The 25200-nt window shown below is 39.7% G+C and overlaps 2 protein-coding genes across 6 annotated transcripts in view; one reads left to right on the top strand and one right to left on the bottom strand.

The window, feature by feature from the left end:
• CYTH3 (cytohesin 3) overlaps positions 1–3825 on the top strand; it is a 52981-nt gene extending 49156 nt beyond the window's left edge. For both annotated transcript variants that reach the window (XM_068908414.1, XM_009683363.2), the window contains one exon: positions 252–3825. In XM_068908414.1, coding sequence (XP_068764515.1) covers positions 252–324 — 73 coding nt within the window. In that variant the 3' untranslated portion in view covers positions 325–3825. The remainder of the gene's footprint in view (positions 1–251) is intronic.
• Positions 3826–4469: 644 nt separating this feature from the next.
• On the bottom strand, positions 4470–25063 carry USP42 (ubiquitin specific peptidase 42). Of its 4 annotated transcripts, XM_068908542.1 has the most exons (20): positions 24828–24969; positions 21539–21780; positions 20604–20841; positions 19642–19842; positions 18465–18575; positions 18195–18297; positions 17960–18027; positions 17727–17797; positions 17117–17199; positions 15179–15290; positions 14646–14786; positions 14336–14436; positions 13737–13875; positions 12287–13024; positions 11811–11899; positions 9633–11138; positions 8852–9144; positions 8211–8293; positions 7467–7509; positions 4887–5989 (listed from the first exon to the last, which is right to left on the bottom strand). In XM_068908542.1, the coding sequence occupies exons 3-20, from the start codon at positions 20830–20832 to the stop codon at positions 5949–5951; spliced, it is 4152 nt and encodes a 1383-aa protein (XP_068764643.1). In that variant the 5' UTR covers positions 20833–20841; positions 21539–21780; positions 24828–24969; the 3' UTR covers positions 4887–5948. The 4 variants fall into 4 exon arrangements, with proteins under 4 accessions (XP_068764645.1, XP_068764644.1, XP_068764643.1 ...); XM_068908541.1 differs by lacking the exon at positions 21539–21780 and having other exon boundaries at positions 24828–25063; XM_068908544.1 differs by lacking the exons at positions 8211–8293; positions 21539–21780 and having other exon boundaries at positions 4470–5989; positions 24828–25063.
• Positions 25064–25200: the final 137 nt, after the last annotated feature.

Genomic DNA, 25200 nt, shown 5'->3' with positions numbered 1-25200 from the left:
AAGTTTTGTAAAGGCAGACCCACCCTTAAAGGAATAAATAATGTTCAAGGTGAAAATGTGGAACTGTTATAAATCACAGCTGAGCAACTATCCTGTTTCTTTAAAGAAACGCTTCCAATGCTTACAGCTCAACAGTCCATTACCCTATTAAAAGTTTGGAGTCACCTAGAAGGAAAAGAGAACAACAAGGTTCTAGTTTTCAAAACCAAATATTTGTTAAGCAAACTGATGACTCCTTTTCTCTCTTCTAGAGCAAGTATCAGCAGGGATCCCTTCTATGATATGCTGGCAACAAGGAAACGAAGAATTGCAAATAAGAAATAGAAACTGATCAGCAACTCGTATACATGCATCAGCCTATAAATGAGCCTACAGAGTGATAAAAAAGTAAAGTAAAAATTGGATAAACTAAATGACAACTATTGTAAATGATATATATCCACACTTTACTACAACATAAAAACTTGGCAAGACCTTTCAGGGTAAATAGTTATTGGCATATAATTTGAAGTAAGGCTCAAATCCCAGAGGATGGTTTTGTTGGGACTTAATTCAATTGAAAATATGGAAGCCTTGTTTTCACTTGTATTAATTGCAACTCCACTGTACTTGGGTCAGAAAAAAGGGAAGAAATTTCAGGCTAACAGTAAAATATCCTATACCTGTTCCTTGAGCACATTGCCTATAAAGAAGTGATTATAAGTCCTTTTATCGCTCACTAAGATGCAGCACTAGAAAGTTGAGTACAGAATGATCTAGCACTTAATTTTTCTGTAAGCAGAAAACCCGAAATATTAATACAAGCTTACAACTCTTGTGTGTTTTGCAGTAAATGAACAGCTGAGTGAAGCTTTCACTTAGAATTCTCTCTCCTATCTTTTATGGAAATAGCTTTTCTTCTTCAGAAATGCAACTCAATGGTAAACTGGCAGCTACATCGTTAACTAGTTGTGCCAAAGGGTTTGGTTGATATGCACTGAAAAATATGCAGGTCCCGACAGCAAAGGTTTGAGTCTGTAGACATGACGTTGAATACAGATGTGGTTTAATACTTGCCAGTAGGCTAAAACTCATTCCTGTCTGCTCATTCACTCACGATAAGCAGTAAGATTTAATGACTGGTTTAATCTGCTTTTTTATATAATAACATCCTTATTTTTTAGATATGTTATAGTTTAATTAACATTAAGTTACTACTAAAGGAATAAGATGACAGGGCTTGCATTGGTTCTAAGGGTCTAGGTTTTGCATGCATCCTCCAAAATTTCATATGCATTTAACTTTTAAAAAGCAGGAGGAAGAAGGTGTAAACTTTCCGTACGATACAGCCCTAGCTAGTTAGACAAGCAGGATTCATTCCTTTGCTTGATAATGAACTTTGGTTGTACAGAAAAGTTCACTGTTTTCATATTCTTAAAGGCGATCTTTCAGATCTGTGCTTCAGTAGTTGAAATTGAAAAACTGAATGGACATCCTTATTTTTACTTTAGGAACAAAGTCCTACAAAAATTATCTGGTGCAACTCTGCTCTTCCCCTGCCGTTCTCCGTTGTAAATTGTTTAATGTGTTTCTGTGGCCCTACTCTGACTGTCCCTCAGTGACACATGTAAGCTGCTGCCGTGGCAGATTTTACTGCAACACTTTTCTATTAATAGTGCACATAAGTACTTCTACTGTTAAGGTAACCCCCCCTAATTCCAGAATGGGGGCAGAAGTGTTTTTGGACCTTACTGCTTCTATTAGTACACGGTTTTCCAGAAACTTGTTGAACCTGAGCCGTGCCTACTGTGCCAGTGAATGCTTTGGGGACCTGATACTTGTCAAAGCAATTTTTGCTTCTCAGTTACAGCCGCATCTCTGACTGCATTTTAGGGAATTGTGCTGCACTGACAAAAATATAGATGTATTAATTTGATCTATTTCAAATCTTAATTTAACTTTAAGGGAGAGTCCGTTTCATGGTTCTTGTCTTACTAATTTGCCTTATTTCGCATGGGGATATCAGCCTGTGAGTGCTCCGTTCCATTACATGTTTTTCAAGAGGCTGAGAGAAAAGAATGGAGTGAACTTTTTTCACACTATAAATTTTTTCGTGTGTGTGTGTGGAACTACAGTCCACTCAGATCTAAGTGTTTGGATCTCAAAGTTTTTAAAGGAACAGAATTCGGCCAAAGCGGGTAGAACTCTTTAATGCTCAGTATGGGGAAGCTGTTGCTTAATGGAGCCTCTTTAAACTCTCCATAGACACTAATTAAGTTGTACATCCTGTGTTTGCAAAGCAGCATGATTATACAGCTGCTAACATAGTGACTTGTTTTGAGTCTTCTGTTCTACACCTTTAAAAAGCTTTGATTTCAAGCAAAGCATATGACAGTTTTAGCCTTGACAAATAGATGTGTAATACAAGTGGAGAGAAACCAGAATCGGTGGTACTAATGCGTGTAAAGCTGAAATGCAGCGATTAAAGTATGTCTGGAGAAATGTGAGATTACAAAAGCATTAATAAGCCATGAAGCACTTTGGTATCCAATCTTATCTTCTGAAATATCACCTTCAAGAAAATCTATTTATTTAACCAGATGAGCATGTCCGTCTGTAAGCATGAAGGAAATGCCTTGAGAGTTGGTTTGCTATATTTAGTTTGAAGTTTTTATATCCTGCAGAAATAATACTTAGAGTAACATGTAACTGAGGATATTATAGCAGGTAATATATTATTTCTTAGCATTAAAAAGTGCCATCTTAAACAGCTGTTTGTGGTGCTCAATATATCTTATTTAATTTACTACCAAAGCTAATGGAATAGCGTTCTTGTGTGTGATTAATATTTGATTTCAAATGTTCTTTGTAACAGTATTAACAGGGAATGAAATTGGCCCAAAATTTCCACTGGCCACGAGGCCAGTAAAACGAAGTGGCTTGTGAAAATTTTGGCCAAATCAGGTACTTATCCATGAGGGTGAAGAAAAAAATCTCTCAACCTTTCCTTTTTGTTTCGTTTTGTTTGTTTGTTATTGGGCTTAAAGTCCAGGTGTAGCTACTAAGACTAGCTGCCCTGTGGCCTAAAGCAGTATCTGTTACAGTTTGGCCATGCTGAGGAAAAGTCATCTGGGGACAACAGACTTCTCCCTTCCTGTTGCACTGAAAAATGTGTGTAGTTCTTCAGCTCTTTGTTTTTAACATTGCCCTTTGCAACTACAGGGGCCAGCAAGAGCCGCTACTGCTTCTGCCGCGTGTACGGCCTCTCAGTATCTAAACCGTTTGGCCACTAACTTTGGTCACGTTGCCAGTGCAATCTAGGGAGAAAACTGTACATAGTACTTAAGCTCAGCTGGACTGACTTAAACTTTACGATATTCTGAAAAAATAAGCTCTACATCACTTAACATTTTGAACAGTTTTAAACTGGTACAAAACTGAACCTTTATAAACTGAGCAGCATTTATAATGCTTCATATATAAAATCAATGCATATTTTTAAAACTTTAATACATATCTATGTAGATATGCTTGCTGGAAGAGCTAGGTCTGTTGTAGACCAAATGCTACAAATGAAGACTTGTGGCTTACCAGTTTCATTTCTATATTTTCTTGGAAAATGTTTCTAGTTAGAGTTTAAATATAAAATGTAAATACTGTACAGATCTGTATTGATATAATATTACTTGGTGTACACAAGTGATTTGCATGACATAGTCTGTATCAATCATTGTTAAAAATGTGATGTTCTATGTAAATCCACTACAATATTAATGTTTCCATTTATCATTAAGACATGTTGCTTAAATCTGGAGATTTTTCTCAAAAATAAAGTATGAAACTATACTATTGTATAGCTTGTCTTTTACCAAGACTCAATGCGGGTGAACTGCTCACATTTTTCCCAAGGATTAGGAATCAGTTTTTTACAGCATCGATTATAACTGCTCTTTTAGGCAAAAAATTTCCCTAATTTCCCTACCTCTAAACTCAGTAACTTAAATTACCAGGTTAAAGAGAGGAAAACCTTCAACTGCAAACCAGACTGTTTCAGTAAAGTATGCTACCAGAATGAGTGTATACGTGCAGCTCTTACTCCAGTAAGAGCTGTCGTCCCTCACGAACCACCGTAAACTGAGGAAATATTTCATCATCAGTTCTCCTCCCTGAGTTCAATCAAGTATGAGTGAAATCCAGTCTCCGCTCCTCAAGCGGCTGCAGTCGACCTCCCCGCCAGCCCCGTTAGAAATAGCCGCCGCAGCCGCAGCGCACCCAGCCAGCTTCTCCAGCGTCTCAGCTGCCCTCCCTCCCTTTAGCGCTTGTGAGCGAGTTGACGCCGCTGTTGCTGCTGGAGCTCTTTGCAGACTGAGCGCAGCGCTCTACAGTTACAGTCCTTTTACACGTTTAGCCCAGAGTTATTCATTAGACAAGAGACAAGATCTTGGAGCCAAAGGACAAAAGAGAAAAAAAAGCCAGATACAGGAAAGGTGTGTGTTTTCTTTGTCATGTTACTTTATGTAACTTCACATAACTGTTGCCATAGGAACATTATGCAGGGTACACTTATGGTTTGGCTTTATGGTGTTCTCCATGTACCAAAATATTACTTTAAGTATTTAGTAAAACATTAACTTTGCTCCTTTCTTAGTGTCACACACAGTGGAAAGCTACAGCTGAGCTTTCAACCTTTTTGGAAGCTTTTAACTTCAAAGGAGAAAAACTTCTGCATTCTTGTCTAGGCAGTTGAAGTCCCAAGTTTACTTATCTTCTCTGGGTCACACCAACAGCATCTTCTCACCTACCACTGAAAGGAAGATCTGATTTCTTGATTATCAAACACACTCTGAAAGCTGTCAATTCACATGACATATTGCATGTTAAATAACTCAAGTAAAACTCAAGTAAAATCCATTTTAACTTTGCTGTATTTATATACTATATAAATTTTACATGCTATATATTTACAGTGGGGCAAGTGCTTTTTATCTTTAAAAAAACAAAGATCAAACTTTAGACATCTCTGAACAACACAGCTTGTATAAACCAGACAGATTATTCAGATGAACTGTATTTAATACAGGTTCCCCACTCATCTCCTGATGCAGGACCAGTGAATAATAAGTGCATCACAGTTTGATAGCATTTAATAATAAAAATAAAAATCACAGTATGAATTTGTCTGTAACTAGAAACTTTAGAGGGACAAAACAGACAACTGAGACTAAGTCAAGACAAGTGACACTATATAAAAAAAATGTAATAAAAACATATGGGAGAGTATACAAATAGTCTGAGATACATTCAGAACAGTATATTCTGATCAGTATGTTTCACACTGTTGAAAACCAGAACATTTTCTTCAGATCATCTTGAATATAACTAAAAACGTGAAGTAAATTAGTTTCTAGTGTCAGACATCACAGAAAAAAGATGAAGCTCTTGCAAAACACTAGTTATTTGAGAGCTTGTGAAATTTTTAAATAAGTCTTTAAATTAAATATACAGACTGTCAGTTGCAATTTTTATAATTCCGTGGTTTCCTGGTCTCTCTTGCACCAGATGTCTAACTTGGAGTAACATTACATGAATAACACACAATCAACCTGAGTCTGTAATTAAGCAGCATTTGAGATGTTCTATTCCAGGGCATTATTTTCAGTGAGATATTTACACGGTAATTTACAATGTTCAGCAGTTGTAGAAAGTTTCCACCCTTTTGGATTACAAGTACATTTTAAAAAAGAAAGTCTCAAGTTAAAAACTAAAAAAAAGTTCTTTCATGGTAAAATTCTGTACAGAAATCTGAAGCACCACTTATGATTGGGTTTTGCTTTGATGGTAATTTTATTGTTCTGATAATTTTACGTTTTGATGGTTAGTATTGTTGTGATGATGTTTGTTTGTTGGTTTTGATGGTAAGTAGGTTGTTGGTTTTGATGGTAAGTAGGTTGTTGGTTTTGATGGTAGGTTTAGTTTGAGTATTGAAGGCTTCCATCAGTAAGCTCCGCATCTGAAAAACAAAAGGAAGCAATGTCATTCCATGTTGTGGTACTCAACATAAAACTGTCTGGCTCAGTGGTTTGATTTCTAAACAGTGAAGACTTGACCCTGCCTACAGCTTGATCTGCTCTGTGACTACAGGACTGAACTGACTCAAGAGGAGGAATTCCAAAACCCTTGCATTAAAGCTGACTGCAATTCAGTAAGATTGGTGCAGTGTACGGAAGATTCGGACAAAGCTACCTGCTTTAATAGCAGATGGTAGACCTTAGGTAAGTTGAATATGGTTGGAGCTGTGCCTAGAGGTTTAACGTGTTCACCATTCTTGTTTTACTAATGATCTGGTGGTCAAGCTGACCAAATCTTACCCACAAACATCAGGAGCCTTTGGTAAACTGCTAGGAAAAAACATGCAGGAACGCAGGAACTAATAAACAAACTAACTGCTTTAAAGCTGCTCCTTCTCTCATCTATCTATCCTTCAATCACAAGTTATCACTAGGTAATTTCATCCTTCTTGATTTCTTCAAAGTAACGTGAGTCCAGGCAAAAAGGCACAGCCTTACAATTCCTTCTCAGTTGTTCCTAGTCTGGCCCTAGCTTAGCTGAGAGGTTCAATACCCTGTAGGAACACACGGCCTAAGCAGCTTTTTTTGAGATTAGATCCCATCATTCATAAAATCCTATTTAAGAGAGACCTTTTTTTTAAGACCCACCTTCCACAAGAGGAATAAATCTAACATCTGATGAAAAACTAAAATTCTTATACTTACCACAATCGCTTTGCATAGCCCCCAGTTCTATCCTACTTGTGTTGCAAGTGGGGTATTATTGTTGTATTTATCAATGAACATCTCGTTCACCTACACAGCCCGGTAATCTCAATGCACCTGACTTGTGTTACTGGATGCAAAACACTTGCTTTCTTCCTACGCTTTTGACTGTTTTAGAAAAAAAACAAGTTTGCCATCTGCTGGTCAGAGAATTTAGTAAAGCCAAAAGAGTATTCGACCAGATGCAATTTCTTCGGTCCTGTTCCTGATTTATCATCTAGAATAGAGACACTTAAAATTTAGAACAATCAGGATTTTTTTTTACAGCCTTATCATTAAAAATGCCTGTACTTGCAAGACTAGTATTTGACAAACTTCATTTCACAAATGCCCTAAAATACAATCATGTTGTTTTTTTCAACAACTGCACTTCCTCTCTGTCCTGAGCAGACTTTTCCGTGCAAGAATTTATCATCTGACTGTGGCAATTTACCTCAAAGTGGAAATCACAAGGAATTTTTGAAAACGAAAATTTATTCCAAGATTAAACTTCTCAAATGTTGAAATGAATTCAGCTGTAATGCAAGAAGATGAAGGTCCTGTGTTCTCTATGCTTGAATGAGATTTTTCAACGCTGGACTGTCACTGACAGTTAAACCAGTTGTTAAATTCTGGGTAGGCATAAAACACAGCAAATCTAAGAATAAAACTTGCCTTTGGATAGTGAGCTGTCTTCTTCAGGGATTACTTCAGTTATCTATAAGAGGAAAATAGATGGTTGCGGGGGGGGGTCTTGTTTGTTTTTGAGAACTGTAGTCTTGCCAATAATTTAGCTGGTATTTTACAGAGCAGTGATATGCTATACAGGCAAATATCTGGATTATATATTAATATTATATTCAAAAGATATCGAGCTTTTAAAAACTCAACAGTTTTGTTGAATCTGCACATCTCTGTAGGCCTATAAGTAAATCAAATAATGTTAAAAGACTGAGCAATTTATCTTATTATAAATGGATATTAAAATATCTGAGTAACGGGGACTGTGTCTTCATGTCAGCTAACAGGCATCTAATCTAAGAAGTCTTTTTATAATATACACTTCTGTTCAGAAAAATTCCCTGGGAAAATGTTGTCAAGACTTGATTTTAGATGTTGAATTTATTACAGCGTGCAGTCTTCTTCATTGCCTAATTCTAAAAATAATAAATTTAAACTGTATTATTTACTGAGAGTCCAAGACAGAACTATGACAAGCAACAGCAAAGAGTTCAGCATGAATTCAGTTAGGCACTCAAGCTTGTATTTAGTTCTTCTATAAAGAGATGTACCGAATTGATTTTTTTATATTAAAAACCGGGAAAGAGCTGTTTCATCAGCCCATTTCTCTGAATTTTTAAGCCTATACTACCAGAAAAAAGCACAAGTAAATAAAACAGTAGCAGGAATTTAACATACTCTCCAGGTGTTAAATTGCAAAGCGTCCTCTGGAGGGTTAATAACTGCAAATTCAGTGTGCTTAGGAGAAGGCAGATCTATATCTGAAACAAAAATATTTCAGTATTATCACCAACTTATGTTACTCTGAATAAGCAGTCACCACTGTTCCTACGTTATGAAATAGCTGAGTATAGCATTTTAATTAAATCACTTATTCTAGCAGTGTTTTTTGGAAGACGGTGTTTTAATATAACATTACTCAGTCTGGGAGTCTCATGTTACCATCTCCCATCTTGACTATGGAACCTCCTGTCTACCTACTAAATTCATTTCCAAGATACAGCTGCCCAAAATTACCTACTTAATCAGACTGACAGCATCTTGCATCTCTCCCGCTGGTTCCCCACTTAACCATCACATCAAATTAAAATTACTTGCCCTTCAGCCCCTTTGCAGTTGTATTTCAGACCTTCTTTCCTATCAGTCATTCAAAAATGGAAAAAAAAAAAAATCCTATCAAGTTTTGTTAATTAATGCAGACTGTTTGGAAGGCATGACATACTGTGCAGTTTGCATCACACAAGTATTTCAAAATAATTTGCAATAATATTCTCTGTTTAAATAAGAAGGAATCCTGTAAACTTCCTGTGGCCCCTTACCTTTAATATACTCGCTGGATGCGATGGAATTATATTTCTTGCTTTCACCAGCACTGGAAGGCTTCCCTTCCTTGTAGAGTTGTTTACTGCCCTGGTTTCTGTATTGCTCACATAAATAGCCATCTGGAGGACGGGATTCTTCCTTCTTCTCCCGTGTTTTTTTCTGGAAACGAGGGTCTAAGTATTCCAAGAAGCCTTTCAGTTTCCTGATGTGTTTCTTCTTTTTCTTCTTTTTCTTACGTTTGCGATTGTCATTGTCAAAGTGGAGCACAGAGAAATCCAAATCATAAAGTCTGAAGGAAACATGCAAGTTAATAATAGCAAAACAGATGTGGCACTTGATGCATATATGAAACTTTATTTATTTTACCACAGGTGACGATTTGCGGCACGTCAGCTACTCTGTGGCAATTTCTGCACATCTAGCTTACTTTAGGTGTAGCAAACTTATGCCCTCAGAGATGGAAGGACAATAGGTCCTGGTCTGTACACAAATCATTACCCAGGGCTAGTTCTGGAATATGTGCAATTAAAAAAAAAATTGTTGTAACCTAATCAAGAACTGCGTGCAGATGTGAGTCTAACTACGTGGTCCAGTTTAACTCTCTTAACACAGTTCGGCCATATCTTTCCTATCTTCACGTGATCGACCTAACGACATGATCCCCAGCCAGATTCTGCCATATAAATAACTTAGAAACAATGAAAAAAGGGAAGACATGAGAAACAACCAGAAAAGAATTAGGAAAAAATTGCTGATTATGCTGTAATCCTTGCTTACTTGTAATCCTTCTCTCGATGTTTATCTTTGGACTTCTTTTTCTTCTTGACCTTCTTGTATTTTTTCAGTTTTTGATCACCTGAAAGCTCCTTTTCTATCTTTCTGCGTTTCTTTTCTATTTCGCTTTCGCTCCCCTCTGCACGGGAATATTTTCTTTTTCTGTTTCTTTCTTTTTCATCTTTCTGAGAGGAGTCCTCAAAATTTGAGTGAACTGACACAGGTGGAAGTGCGTGTCTTTCACGAGAATATTTTTCAGATTGCTGCTGAGGCACCGAACAATGATGCGAGTCTGCTCTGTGACTGCTAAAGTGATGCACCTCTTCCTCTCTCGAGAGCGAATTGTGAAGCCATCTGCTTTTGTAATGATAATCCTTATGTGACCTGTTGTTGTAAGCTTGACTTGATTTGTCAAAGTCTTTATCGCAATGAGAGAACTTTCTCTCTCTACCATCTCTTGTTGCATGAGAGGAATAGTAATCGTTGTAGTATCTACATTTTTCCCATCTCCGTGGTTCATCTTGATAGTATCTTTCTCTGCTCCAAGTTCGCTCTCCTTTGGAATGATAATACCTATTTCTGTCTTGTTCTGTTCTTCCTCTGCTTCGGGATCTGTAACGAGGATATTTTCCTGAGCTTCTGCCATTATCAGGGCTGTTTCTTTCATTATGGGAAGATCTGTACTTGCTTCCATTGCAGTACTCCTGCTTATGACGATTTTGCTTATTTGTTTCCACACTGCGAGAGCACCTCCTCTTGTGAGAATGACCATCCGTTTTGCTTCTGTTTTGCTTCTCCCTCTCTTCAGTGTCAGAGTGCTCTCTCTTCCTTCGGTAGTGCTCTTTATCAGTTTTTTTAGAGTCATATATTTTTTTCTTGTATTTTTTCCTATGCTTGTATTCTTCACATTTTTTATTACTCAGTCCCTCACTGTCTCTAGAAAATTGACTCTCCAAAACTTTATCCAGCTTTGTAATTGAAGAGTCATTAACAGGCGGTACTTCTATATAGTTGCTAGAAATGTCCTTCGTATCTTGGCATTTATCTGTAATATCTAGAGATGCAAGTTTTTTAGAACTACATTCAATGTCAGACTTTATAGAGGAAGTTTGCCCTAATTTCTCTTCAGTCTCAGGAGACCCTTTGATGTACAAAGGATTTTCTTTTGAAATGAGTTCGGACTCTTTTGATCTTCTTGGTTTGTCTTTGTCTGCACTGTCTTCAGACACACACTGCCCAAGGAATTCATCTTCAGCATCCAAGGATCTTTTCCTGACCTTGTGCTGGCCATTGATATTGGGATGTGCATTATCAGCTTTTGCTACAATACTTTCAGCAACTTCTTCTTTGGTAGAAACGGTTTCAGAATCTGATTGAACAAAAAGATTCTCGACCTCACAGCTAAAGTCAGAAGGAACCTTCCTGGATTCTTCATAGACAAACAGTGCTTCCATCACGACAGTTTCCATAAGAGCATCACTCTCAGAAGATTTTGGAGGTCCAGGGACACTGCACAAAATAAAAATGCATTTGTCACTTTGGCCAAAAGAGTTGATCTACAAGATGAACGTTCAGAGTAAGCTCCTGTTAAGTAAAGAACTTACGGCTACTGGAAAACTCGGAGAGACATTCCCTTTAGAAATCTATCTTTGGATTATTACACCTTCCTCAGCTACCAGGGAAGGGTTTTTTTTTTCTTGCTTCTGAAAGTATTGCATTTAAAAACAATCTGTCTCTCTCTCCACTTGCTGCTCTGAAACACATCAATAGCCAAACCCACCATATTTGCTCTTTCCCCCAACTTAAAAAAAAAGTGGTTACACTGGTTTCCTTCTCTCTCCCAAATGCAACGGAAGGCAGGTGGCAGGAATTTACATTCATGCATGCGTCTCCAGGAGTGAAGAGAAAGGGAAAAAGGAATACAGAAAGTATTACAGACAATACAATAAAACTTAAAAACATTCTGTGTGGAAACCAAGGTTTTTCAAGAGGCACCAAAATGTTTTTAATATCCGAATAACAGGCACAGGGCTGATGACTAGTTCTGTTCGTAACACTGTATATGCAGTATGGAATTCTCTCTATTGATTTAAATCTTTCAATTAAATGGTATTGGTAGTTAGGTAAACCCATGATAAGCTTGCACAAAATCTTATTTTAATCAAAGCACACTCCTTTTACCTTATTTCTTCTGATAAGCTGTTCAACTGGCTGTATGTGAGGGATTCTAAGATTATTTCTTGAGGGACTGGAGGCAAACCTATAGGCATCTACAATTAAAAGGTAGAAATTAATAGACAGAAAGGCAGTGTCTATAGTAGAAAACTACTGTTTGCAATATTTCTACATGAGGTGTTAAATAAAATTGCTCTGAGTGATACGAATTATCCACATTTTAAACATAACCCCATCCATCCCCCCAAAACAGACCTTATGAAACTCTTATGAAGTATTATCTTAGCTAAACTTGTCTTAAGTTGACACATTCTAATACATCAGCTCAGCTCTGCAAAGTCTGGTGGGATAACAGCCCAGTAAGCGCTATGCCTAAATTTGTGCGAAGTATTTTCCTCAGTATTTCACCTGAATTAGGAACATTACAATATTCCTGAATACATCACACATGAGAAATTCTAGATGAAACAAACGCAACTCACTGTTTCTAGCAATCCATTTGTTTTAGAAAAGAAAATCTCTGAAGGTTTAACAGGTTGTACTTGGCAAGTGGAATCATCAAGTTTCAGTCCATTTTCTTTAGATTCATTATCTAAACTAATAGCACCATTTAATGTATCATTTTTTGGCAGCTCATGCTGGGATCTTTCTTCTTCAGCATTCTGACAGGAAGAATGGGAATTCTGCAATGTACGGACTACCTTTCCAATCAAAATTCCATTAGAAGATATTACGTTGCAATTCCTTTTAAATAAGCCCTTCGACTCCTCCTCAGATTTTCCTGAAGATTCTGCACCGTAAGGGACTGTGTTATCAGAGCTGAGTTTAGGATTTCCATTCACTGCTGGCTCGACAAAAATTTCCTCAGGAACTTCTTGTTTGGAAACGTTAGTAGCAACTGACATTGTAGATGCATTTGAGGTAGACTCTGCTGCAGAAGAATTCGTAATTGTGGATGAAGGAACAGGCTTGCTTAGATCCTCATCCTCCACAGCACTGCTAAGAGAGTCAGGCTGAGACACAGTCTGACGTGCAGGCAATTTGTTATGAATACTGATAGTGATCTTCTGTTTTTTTGAGGGATCAGTAATTGAAGGCCTGGTTATTGCCCAGTTTTGAACACAAGCTGTTGGTGGAGCTGAAGATGGCCTTTTCAGGGTGACACCAATGGTATTTGGATCCTCTTTTAGCGATCCATTTCCATTTAAACGACTTGAATTCTGTATTTAAAAAGAAGAGATTGCAAGATGGATATATGCAAACACACGGCATTTAAAATACCAGAACGTAAAACTCTCCCACTAAACATTTCTACAAGTTGCCTCAACACCTATATAGAAAAAAACTTTCATTATATATGCAAGTCCAACAAGTGTGTTTAATTCCTACTTTTGGTTTTCCGCAGATAGGCATCAAATTAAGTATCATTTTTAATATCCCATCTAAACAACTTAATGCTGATTAAAGCTATTCCCAAACATATATATATTTCCCCCTTTAAACATTCCCTGAAAACCCTGGAATAATTGTTCCAGTGCTCGGGAACAAGCCAGTTTGATTTCACTGCCTCAGCTAAAGTAACATTGCTAGAAAAAATACCTTTACTTTTTTGTTTTTAAATGATTTAAGCATTAGTAGGCTCTACCTAAATTGTCTCAGGCGTTAAGAGTTTCTCAGGGCTTTAGGAAGCTGAGTTGGAAGAATAATGTAATGACGTAGCATGGCTGCACAGCTTAATATTATTATTATTATTTGAATTAATATTAATAATAATAATTATTATTATTATTATTTGAATGATTCTGGCTGTAGAATGAGGGTTGTGAATAAAGCTGCAGTTTGAGAGCAAAAATAAAACTCACATGCTTTAAAAAGAAAACACCCAACAAACCACTATCAATTTGGCACTGTTATCTGCCCGCCAAAAATTACCTTAATCATGTGAGGAGGAAGCCGTGGTCCCATAAATCCAGTCTGCTTATTATTAGCCCCCCGCTGACCAAGGAATGAACGGGGGTAAGACGGTGCTGGTAAGTAAAAAGCACGTTCTCCAAGTGTCAAATCATAACGCCTTGGGAAACAATAGTGATTGCAGTTTAGAGATGTTCTTTCAGCCTACTCTTGTGTTAAATCCCATCCTATAATTTTATAGGAGCAGTCTATATGACACAGAAGACTTATATGCAGAAGACTTAGCCAACACTACAAACTGAAAACTAGTTAATGGTCTTACTACAATGTCTGTCTTTTAGAGCAATAACTCATCCTTATACTTTTCTTCTCTTTTCTAAATTAGCCAGCTACAGATAGAAGATACGTAGCAATTCACAGAAGTGCAGCAGTTTAAGACCGAGCAATGAAAGATAATAAACGACAGGGTGAATTTCAGATGAGGCAGAACTGAATTATGAAAAGAGTAATTCTTTTCCCTAGCACAGTTAAAAAAAAAAAAAAAAACACTTCGGAAGAAGAAAAATATCAATAACAGGAACGTAAAGCTATTCTAAACACATTTTAATGCTTGCTATTACCTGATATAAAAAAGTAAATAAGCTTGCTGACTGAGAACTGTTTTGATGTCACAAAGGACTACAGAGGCATCATTCATCTGGTACCAAAGTCCGTTACCAGCCTGCAAAAAAAAGGCAACAGTGTTGTCAGAAGAATTGCACGTTTCCTAAACGAAATCATAGATAGAACACTACGGAACAAAGAACGCACCAAAACTAATCAAACAAAATATGTTTTCACCTAAAAACAGCGGTTACCAATAACGTTTTAACGAAAGTTTGTCTTTGACAGTACAGATTTTACCCTGTCAGAGAAGAAGTTGATATTTACCTTTATGTAGCAGAAATAGTGTCCTGCATGACAGTTAACACCACTGTGTACCAGGACTGCGTATAAGGCATAGAGCAGTGGTTCTCCAATTGACTGAGACATATACGCTCGAAGATCCAAATATTCAGGATATTTTACATCCTAAAGAGAGACCAAGAGGATTCAAAAACTATCTTGAAATATCTTATGAAATAGCCTGAGAAAAACACTTCTAAAAAACACAGACTCGAAGTATACATTTTATGGTTCATTAAAAATAGGTCTTCCCATTAATAACAGTTAGCAGTTTAAGTTGCAAAAACTGTTTTCTGCAAAGTCATCTCTTTAAGAGTAGAGTACATGCTTACTGGCACACAGGAACTTTACTGGTACCACAAGACTAAAAATAAGACATAGTTGTTGCATTGATTTTTCTTAGACGTCTACAGCCTATAGTTACTGTTTGCTGATGTTAGCAACTTTTAAATGAATACTCTGCTTTTGGAAATCTCCCATTCCAGTAAGATGAAGTTGCATTACAGTTGTGTAAGTACCTTGTTGATCTTTCCACCAGTGAAATTTGCAAATCTTTTCAGGGATATTGTGAGAACATTGGAAGAACGATGTATCGTAAACCTCTTCGATGCAGGAACCATCTTTTTACACCTTAAAAACAAGCACAGATAATCGTTTAAAAGCGTCTTTCTTTTCCCCCAAAAAGTCAAACAAGTTTTCATGTCTCACACATGCTTATGCTATTTGAATGATATTTACTTGCATAATATGTTTTTTCTTTTCATAAATCCATACACTGCTTTTCAGGTTTGCTAATACAGAGAAGATAGCAGCATATAAGAAGGACAGCTCTACAGAACAAAGAATAAAGGATTTAGAACATAATCTTTTGATAGCCAAACAAATGTTTGAACATGTATCTTTGTTATGCCTAAAAGTAAGGCTTGCCAACAACTCAAGATGCAGCAGGAACATGAATCCCTCACTACAGCACATTAGCATATAACACAAGGTAGCACTTGTAGTTACACAAAAGCGGCCACGTCCAACTCATGTCCTGGATACATTCCTTCAGCTTTCTGCTGGAATACAAACGCTAAAAGAATTGCAAAAATGGAGCCTCAGCGCTTAGGACTAGAAACCGCAAAGCATTTCCAAAATGGATCATTTATCAACGTCAGAAAAACGACAGAAGCAAACAGTCATTCTACAGGAGGAAGACATTTGACAGTAGTAAGTCTTCACGTACTGAGGTTGCCTGGAAAGAGACTGAACCATCTGAAATCCTTCAAAACTAATAGTTAATTGTAAATTTGTCATATGATCCACTCAGAAGTAGGATATACAGGGTAAGCAGTGAAATTCAACTACTGTCACAGACAAAGACAAATACTGAAATATGTCACTTTATATCATCAAGAAAAATACTGCTGACAGCTAAAGTAAGTGGAAAGAATTAAATAGTCTCTCTTCAAGTTCTGACGTCAAAATACAAGGCAGAAAATTCCAAACTCATGGATAAGGCCAAGGAGAGAGGAGAGAGGAAAGCTTTGTAACATTCTATGAAACTTAGATACAAAGTTTTGTGGTGGAAATCTTTATTAGAAAAATTAATGGTAGAAAACAGAAGAAAAACATCAATAATGTCAATTAGGAAAAAAATTAAAGTAACAGGATAGTTTACCAGAAATAGAAAAGATACTGCATACGTGCAAGACCTGTCTTTCTAAGCTCACTTAAAAGAAACAGAAACCTGTGGCTTGAAGCATGACTATACTGATCACACACCCCACAGAGCACATTAACGAAGGATCATGCAATTCAGATGAGCTGGATGAAGCTCATACAGATCAGCATATAAAATATCTTAACTCCATATGCTTTCACTGATGGTAGGTTAGGTTTACAGTGGCTCATTTCAGACAGCAGTAGTCCACAGTTTTTACAACTCAAGAACCATAGCAGGATACTGTTTAGTGAGCCAGCAGAGGCATTTAGTGTTAATTATCACTGAGTCGGTTCAGATTCACCTAGACCCAGTCTAACTTTGCTCCACAGTGACCACTTCAGGAAGCTGTTACTCCCTCCACCCCAAATCACAGTCCATAGCTCCTTGCTTCAGCTCACCACTACACATAGGACATGTCTTTAACTTCTGGCCATATGAATATTGCAGTGTGCAACTTCACAGTTCAGAAGACTGACCACTCCCAGTGGAGACAATACTAGAAACAAAATTCTAATGTGACCTAATGTCTGCACTTCTTATCAACTAATTTCAGATATTCAAACACAATGACAAAAATTACTGTCTTAGAAACAAATGTGCTATTTTCCAAGTTTTGCTTATTTCAGGGTATTTGTTGTATAGGAAAAAAAAAAAGCTGTGTCTCGTTAATGTGTTTCTAAATTAAGTCAAAAGATATAATACTTTAAACCAGTATCTAGTATTAAGACATAATTAGTAATAATCTTACTTGCTACATTTATAGCAATTTTCACCATCCAGCTGTTCAGGTTTCACAAATTGTTCTAGAGCTCTGGTGACAGATGAAGCTGCCTGTACGAGCAAGAAAGTAGAGCACTAAGTTACTGGAAATTCAAAATCCCACACACTAGTAGTTTACAAGAAGACCTTGCTAGTTCACACTCAAGAGAGACCTACTGTGAACCAGTGAAGACCGTGAAGGAGGCAGAAGCAGAGTACGTTGAACATTTACCTCATTTTACTTTGATAAAAATAACTTAATTGCACGATACGTTAGCAAATGTGTCTCACACATTGTCATAAATAAAGAGAACAATCAAAACCATCAGTATAACAATTGGATGTATATTGAGGTAGTACTAAACAGTGAAGTATGCTGGTATTATCATGTGCGTAGATACGATTATTATTACTTGTCCAGCTTAAACCCAACACATACATGGGGACCATTACATGGCTTCCACAGAAGGACAAACTTCAATCCACTTCCCATCTACCATCAAGCTGTTTTGTGCTAACAGTATGCACTTTTAAGTAAATCAAGTTTATATTAGAGAGCTACAGATGCCTTTAAAATCTTGAACCACAGTTCATCTTACCTTTATATCCAAAGTGATATCAAGGAATGCCTCGTAGGTATCCGAAACTGCTTTGCAGTTCAAGCACTTTACTGGAAGCAAAACACAAATGCTTAGCAAGAAGTGAAGTAAATTAACGGTGCAAATTTAAATTATTAACACAAATTATTTTAGTCACACTATAAGCTGCTTTACAATAAACAGACAAAAAGGCACAGATCAATTCTAAGGATAGTAATATTTTTTAAAAGTACCTCTGGATCTTAGAAATCCTCCAAATATTTGATGAATGACTGTGGTAGCTTGAGAAGATCTGTCTAATCTGGAAATAAATTATAATCAGAGTTCAGAAGATTTAAGGCAGAGAGTTAACTCTGCAGAGAGTTTTTCTTTTTATGAAAATCCTGGACATAGATTTTCATTTATGATAATAAACAAAGGAGTAAAAAGGGCTAGAGAACATTTAATGATAGATTTGTTCATACTTACTTGGTGCTTCCATTTAAACAAGCTTTCTGCATAGCATCAACGGTGTAGCGTAAGAATTCATGTGCATCTTCCTGACTGCCAAAACGGAAATGTTTTCCTATTCCTAATAAATAAGAAGGTCACGATACTTATCCCATATAAAAGTGAAAGAAAACTTGCAGTCTAAAATCTCTCTTCCTTAAAATTAAACTATGAGAATTGTTTATGCACATTACACAATCTTTGAAAATTAGAAAATAACTAAAAATAAAACTATAAGAAATGACTTACGTCTAAGGTCATTGATGACAGGTGTAGGTTTGATGGCATCATCAGAGCAACACAGGACCTGATTAATGTGAGTTTCCATTGTGCACATCATGCAGAAGCCTTGCTCACGACCTGCAGAGCGAAACAAGAAAGCATCTCAGTCTAGCAAAATATAAATAGGTATGGAAAAGCTTACAAAATAAAATCTTTAGGTTATAGGTACAATCTCCACTCTCCATTCTCTTCTCTTAAAGTGCCAATATTCCAAGATTCTTGTGACGTTTTATTGCACAACACTACATAGAATAAAAATATCCATTAACTCTGTATTAAAATGCATTTTACGATGAGAAATCTAAATGACTATTGCACAGTCACTTTTTCAGGCTGACAGGAATTTGAACTCTATAGATTGCAGAACATATGAGGAACAGTATTTGACATTGATGATGCAGCACGCTGCTGTCAGGTGAGCTACGTGATACAGACCTAAGAGAATCCTTTGGGAGAAAAGAAAGGTTAATAATGTATCTGCAAGTATTTCTACTCTCCTTTTTTGAAAAGGATGCTTAACTGAAAGAATTTTTCCAAACAATGAGCATATAACGTTAAATTTCTGAGACTATATACTAAAACACTAGACCAGAAAGATTAAAAAGCACACAGGTGCCTTTGTCAAAGTATCCATATGTGGATGCAACAAGAGGCTACTTGGCTGAAATAAGCTCAAGCATAAAAATAAATTCAAAAAACCACAAACTCAAGGGTTTGAAAAATAAGGAATTTGATTTAGGATAAAAATCAGTCTTGATTTTAATACAGTCCCACAGAAATTTCTATTTGATTTCATAGCTCATAAATTTTGTTAAATGGTTCAACAGTGAACGTATCATTTATCACAGTACTAGTGCATTATGGAAACTAGGCTGTGAATGAACACTAGAAATCTATGATGCTAACAGCCTAAATTTGATCATCTTTCTACCAGCAGGAAACTCAAATGCCAAATATTCATTAAATGCATTACTTTCCAATGCACTTCATTACTCGCATGAAGCAAGGAATAATCTTTCTTTGAAGTTTTAGGAAGGTGCATCAAATGAACGAATGCGCTACATAAGCTGTTCTGAGCCCACTGTTAATTCTTTCACTTTCAGAGCTGTCCAGCAGATTTAAAATGAAGTTCAAAAGTACTCACATGATTGGGTGTGTTCAAGAGAAAGCATGTAATTGGCGAGAGGGGGTGTGTAAGTCAAACATTGTAGAGCGGAATTGAGGAAACACGTATTGCCAAGGTTGTAGAGTCCAACTCCAACACTTTGTGTTTGCTGCCAATCCATACAAATCTTCTCAGGTGGAAAAAGAATCCTTTGCGGCGGAGCAATTCCGTCATTAACGACTGCAAGCGAATTTCATTTTAAAAGAGATTTTATTATTTTGTTTTAAAAAGCAGTATTTTAAAAGTAGCGTTCCACACCTAAGCACCCGGAAGAACCAGTTGTAATTTGTAACACAAAAATGTCATAGAGACAGTCTTAATACTGTCATTAAAATTTGCTGGTCAACACACAGTCTTGGAAAATAGTTTATTCACCTGTTTTAACTTTTTTATGGGCAGACTACTACTCTCTTTTCAGTGATCCTTGTCATAGTTCTTTCCATCTAGATTCTTTAATCTTTAATGGAGACCTACTCATTTGATTTTTTGTTTCCTTGTTGTAACTTAAACCACTAACTTGTAATTACATGGTAATAAGCGTGAGAACAAAGATAAAGAAACAGGCAAGTAACTAGCACTAGACCCTATTACTATCAGATCTTTTTCCAAGCAATGTTATTTTTCAAAGACTTGTGATTAACGGAAACCATGAATAGCAATGATGAAACGCCTTTGTCCCCTGTGCAATAGAAAATACCTGCTTAAATCTGAGTATTACCAAGACAATTCCCCACAATGCACTGCAGACTGTAAACATACCAAAATTAACTTTTGCAACGCTAGTCACTTCAGTTGTCTTAGGAGAGTCACAAAATTAAAGTCTGCTGTTGAGGTAGGCGTAGTTCCGTTTTATAACAGTTCAACATGTAAGAATGCAGGATACGGCTGAGGTTTGCTATTTTTTCTTTAAAAAAAGGAGGTAGGATAAAAGATACACTTACTTAGATCTCTTTGGGCAAAAGGCTTAGATTTTTCAGATGATCTACAATAAATAGCACCTCCCGGTCCTTGGTCCACGGAGACTTGGTTTGGATCTTCTGCAGGTGGTACCCGACCCCAATTTGCGGTGCGTGACTTCATTTTTTTAGTACGGGGTTTCTTTGATTTGCCAGACCGTCTGGATGATGACTTTTTAGATTTTGAAGATTTTGGCTTGTTAACTATGGTCATTGTTCATATCTATAACAGAGGAGAAAGTGCTAGTTGACCGTAAGAATATTTAGAAGCATTCCAGAAGGAAAAGAATGGTAGAAATCCTGTGACTTAATCTCAAAGAAACAATTTTAAGAACTGAATAGCTGATATGAATTAAGAAAAATAAAAAACAACCCCCTGCCCAGGAACTAAACACACCGAGTTTTCCATCAAAATTGGATCAGCGTTACTTCTAACTTCTGTAGAGCTGCAGACCAACATTTCTTTCATTTGCACAGGGTGTTAATCTACAACAATTTTGAAGTCGTTTTTTCAAAACACAAAATTACACATGACGTTCTCTGAAGGGGATCAATTGTTTATCCACTGCCAGCGTTAGTAACAGGACACTTTTAGTTTACAGCCTTGACTATTCTGATTTGCATGCACAGGTACCTGCATTCAGCTGCTACTTTAATCACTTTCTCTCCAAGGATCATTTTCTGTCTCCCTTTCTACTGCATCAATTGCAATGGGTTTCTTGTCATTCTATAATGTGCATAGCTTTTAAATACATTTTTTACATCAGTTTGTGATACTGTGCCAATTTGTGAGGGCTATTCAGTCTGAATCGTGAGGTCCCTTTCTTCCAGGCCCACGGGAGGGGCACATTCAAGCCCTGGTGGGGTGGGGTCCTAAAGGAGCAGTTTGGCCTAACTTTGCACTCCTGGGAACCACATACCTCAAGACTTCAGAGGATGGGGTATATCTCAGAGCAATCTTGGGAAAGGAGGGCAAGAAAAGGGTTGTAAACTTATTTCTGTCTGGGTTTCTTCTGCCCTCCCGACAAATACTCGTTTGGATATAGTTTTGGCAGCAATGCTTGTGATATTTTTGCGCTCTGATTATAAGCTGAAAGATTAGACTGAAAAGCATCTCTATTTTTCAGTTCTGTTTCGTCCAGTTGCACTTTTTTTCTCCCCTCTAAAAAGCAATAGAGAAATGTAAGTTATAGAAAGGAAATGGTGGATTTACTCCCCCCGCCAAGTCAACCCTCAAGGACAAAGGCAATAACTGATATTAACGCCTTTTTAACTGGTTAGGTTTCAAGATGATACTTCTTTGAATAAGTGTAATTCTTAGAAGTTGAATAATGAAGCAATGTATTACTAATTTCTGCTGGTAAATTTTTGATAGAAGTTTGTGTACTATCTGGCTATACCATAAAGGGTCTTCTTTCCAATACCTTAACTGAGGGTTTAAATGATATGCTACAGTTTATTACACTGAAATGATTGAGACAACAAAGCATAACATGGTTTCAGATTTATGATATAATGACTGATAAAACTGAAGACAGGCTAAACAAAGCACAGTAAATTAGAGTACTTATAGTGCACAAATGATAAATTATGTGCTAAGCCTTTAATTAGAACTGTTTTCCTTTAAAAATTCAGTTTAAAATTCTTTTAAAAATCCATTCTAGTCACAAATTATCAAACAGGTCCACTATGCTACGTAAGGGCTTATTTGTTTTACTTCTTGGGTGACGTTTCCTTGTACTTGTTGACCGATTTAAAATTGTATTTGTAAACAGTTTTCCATTTCTGAGAAAAGAATATACAAAACTGAAAACGTCTATCTCATTTAACTGAGAAACGAAGGCATCCTTGTCCAAATGGAAGATTAAGATGACGGTTCGCGGGCTCAGTGAGTTTCAGATAAGATCCAATCTTCAAACCGCGGTGACATCTCCTTTCTTTAAATGAAAGGAAAAGTGTTTGAAGAACTTTTTAAAAACATATTTGAGGAGGGAAGACGACAGAATCAGCACCGCAGTGGAAAGGAAACCAGAAGAACATCATCACAAGAAAACTTGAGTGTTACACTGAACAACAAGGTAAGCTTTAGTTATTTGTAAAATTTATTTTTGATGACTGATACATTACCAGATAAGAAGTACTATACAACAGCAAAACACCAACACGACCAAGAATAAACCAGATCCAGCACTTCTTCAGAACGCGTAGATTCTTATCTTAAGATAATTCCTAAACTGGATACGTCACCTCGTTCACAAACAGGCATAAAACCGCCGACTGTGATAGTGGTCCCTATCCCGCTGTTGTTCAAGCACGCACAGTCTGTTCCTCGGGCACTGTGAGCCTCGCTCCCAGTACCCATGCCCACGTACTTTCACTTCCCTACACGGTTGTCCTCATACACTTTTCCCAGCACAATATTGAAAAGGAAAATAGATTTCAGTAAAACAGGTAAAACGGTTACTTTCTTCCAGAAGAAGTTCAGAGCTTGGCATCAAAATCATTCAGACCTTACCAGCGGTCCCATCGCAAAACGCTGCCGGCTCAACCTGGTTCTAAGCACTTCTGTTTGGCCGTCCCTTCACGCGCAGTAAGGCACGGCCCAGGACGCGTCCTTCGCAGCCACGTTCGCAGAACCGGGCTTAGCCAGCGCTACAGTACCCGAGCAGGCTTTAAGCCTGTATCTCATTACAAAACAAACATTTTCGGCAGCGATAGTAAAAAACAGCGCGCGCGCGTGCACAAAACCCAAACGAGCAGCAGAAAACCACTATGGTATATGTATTAAGACCATGAACATGTTTACATTTTTAAAATTACAAACTGCAGCTACCTACTACAAAGCAACTGTAAGGAAAAAAAAAAAACAGAAAGACACCACACTAGTTTTAGTTTTGTTCCCAAAAAAAAAAAAAACCCAAAACCCGGCAATCAAGCCAGGAAACACGAAATTAATTAACCCTTTACCCTTAATTGGAAGCCAATTATGCCGAGCACAGCACAACTTTAAATCTCTGCCGGGGCGCAGCGCCGCCGCCCGCCGGGCTGCTTCGGCCGAAAACGAAGCCTTTCCCCCCGCGCCTTCCACCGCTCGCCATTGTGAGGGCGACGCGCCGACCCGGGCGCCCGCCGCACGGAAGCGGTCGGGTTCATTTTACGCCCGCTTAATAAAAGCGTTTTTGACGCGGGAAGATAAAAGGCTGCTGTTACAGGCAGGACGCAGAGGCGCCCGCACGCAAGATGTCTGCGCTCGGGAGCAGCCTCTCGGTAACGGGGCCTAGAGACACGCGCGGCACAAAACCGACGCCGCGCCGCAGGCACAGAGCGGGGCCGGCGAGCGGCCGTGAGGGAGCCCGCCGCCGCCGCCCCGCCGCGTAACGGGCCCCCTCCGGCGCGGCGCGGGCCGGGGGCCGGCGCGGCGCTGCGCGGCGGCGGGGCGTGTCGCGTCGCGTCGCCTCAGCGCCCGCCCTGCCCGCCGCCTCCTGCCTTCCCGCGCCTTCCCGGGCCCGGCGCGGCCCGGCGCGGCCGGGGGCAGAGCGCCGAGGGGGTGGCCCCTCCGAGCGGCCGTGGCCATGGCAACCGAGCGGGGAGGGCGGGACGAGCCTCCCCAATGCCGGGGGGAGGGGGCGGCCAGGCGAGCCGGGACCCCCCGCGCGCCAGGCCCTGACGGGAGCCCCCCTCCGCTCCGCTCCGCGGCCCTCGGGGGAAGGGGATCCGCCCGCCCGCAGGGAAGCAGCGCCGGGTCCCCGCGCCGGCATGAGGCGGCGCGGCGGGAGGGCGCCGGCGGCACCTCGGCGCCCAACGGAGGCGGCGGGAGCGGCGCGCGCGGCCGCGCCGGGAAGGGGCCGGTCCCGCCGGCCCAGGGGGTGGTGGCGGTGGCGGCGGCTGGGTCCCTCCGCCGTGTGCTGGGGGCGGCGCCCCGCCCCGCCCGGGGGTCCCACCCCCTCCGGCTGCCCGCCAGCCAGGAGGGCAGCGACCGAGCGCCGGGCCGGCGCCCCGGCGGGGCGGGGTGGGCTGGGCTGGGCTGAGCCGAGCTGGGCTGGGCTGGGCTGAGCCGAGCCGGCTGCTCCCGCCGGTCGCTTTCCCTTCCCTTTCCCGGGCCGGCCCCTCCCCCCCGGCCCATTGATTTCCAGGGAGGGAGACGCACGCGGCGCTGCCGGGTTTTGCCAGGCCGCCGCCAGGCCCGACTCTCCCCCCCAGCCCCATTACCTGGCTCGGCCCCGCTTGACTCGGCGCTGCCGGGTCCCCCTCGCCGCAGCCCCCGCCTCAGCCCGGCCCGCTCCGCCTCCTGTTACAGCCCGTCGGGGAACAATGACGTCCCTCCGCCGGCCTCTTGCATCCGGGGCCCGGCGCCGGCCGGGCAAGCGGGCGGGGGGAGGAAAGGAGGCGGCGGCGGCGGCGGGGGGGAGAAGCGAGCTCCTCCGGGTCAGACGGGGACCAGCACCGCCCCTGTGCCGCTGCCGGGAGCCGCTAGAGGGGGCTCGGCGACCCACGCTCAGGGCGAGGGGCCGCCGCGCCGCCGCCCTGAGGGCAGTTTCCGCCGCGGGCAGCCGGCGCCGCTTCGCGGGGCTGCGGGAGCCGC

The sequence above is a fragment of the Struthio camelus genome, chromosome 15, assembly GCF_040807025.1.
Source record: "Struthio camelus isolate bStrCam1 chromosome 15, bStrCam1.hap1, whole genome shotgun sequence".
Lineage (NCBI taxonomy): Eukaryota > Metazoa > Chordata > Aves > Struthioniformes > Struthionidae > Struthio > Struthio camelus.
This window is presented reverse-complemented; position numbering and strand designations above follow the sequence as displayed.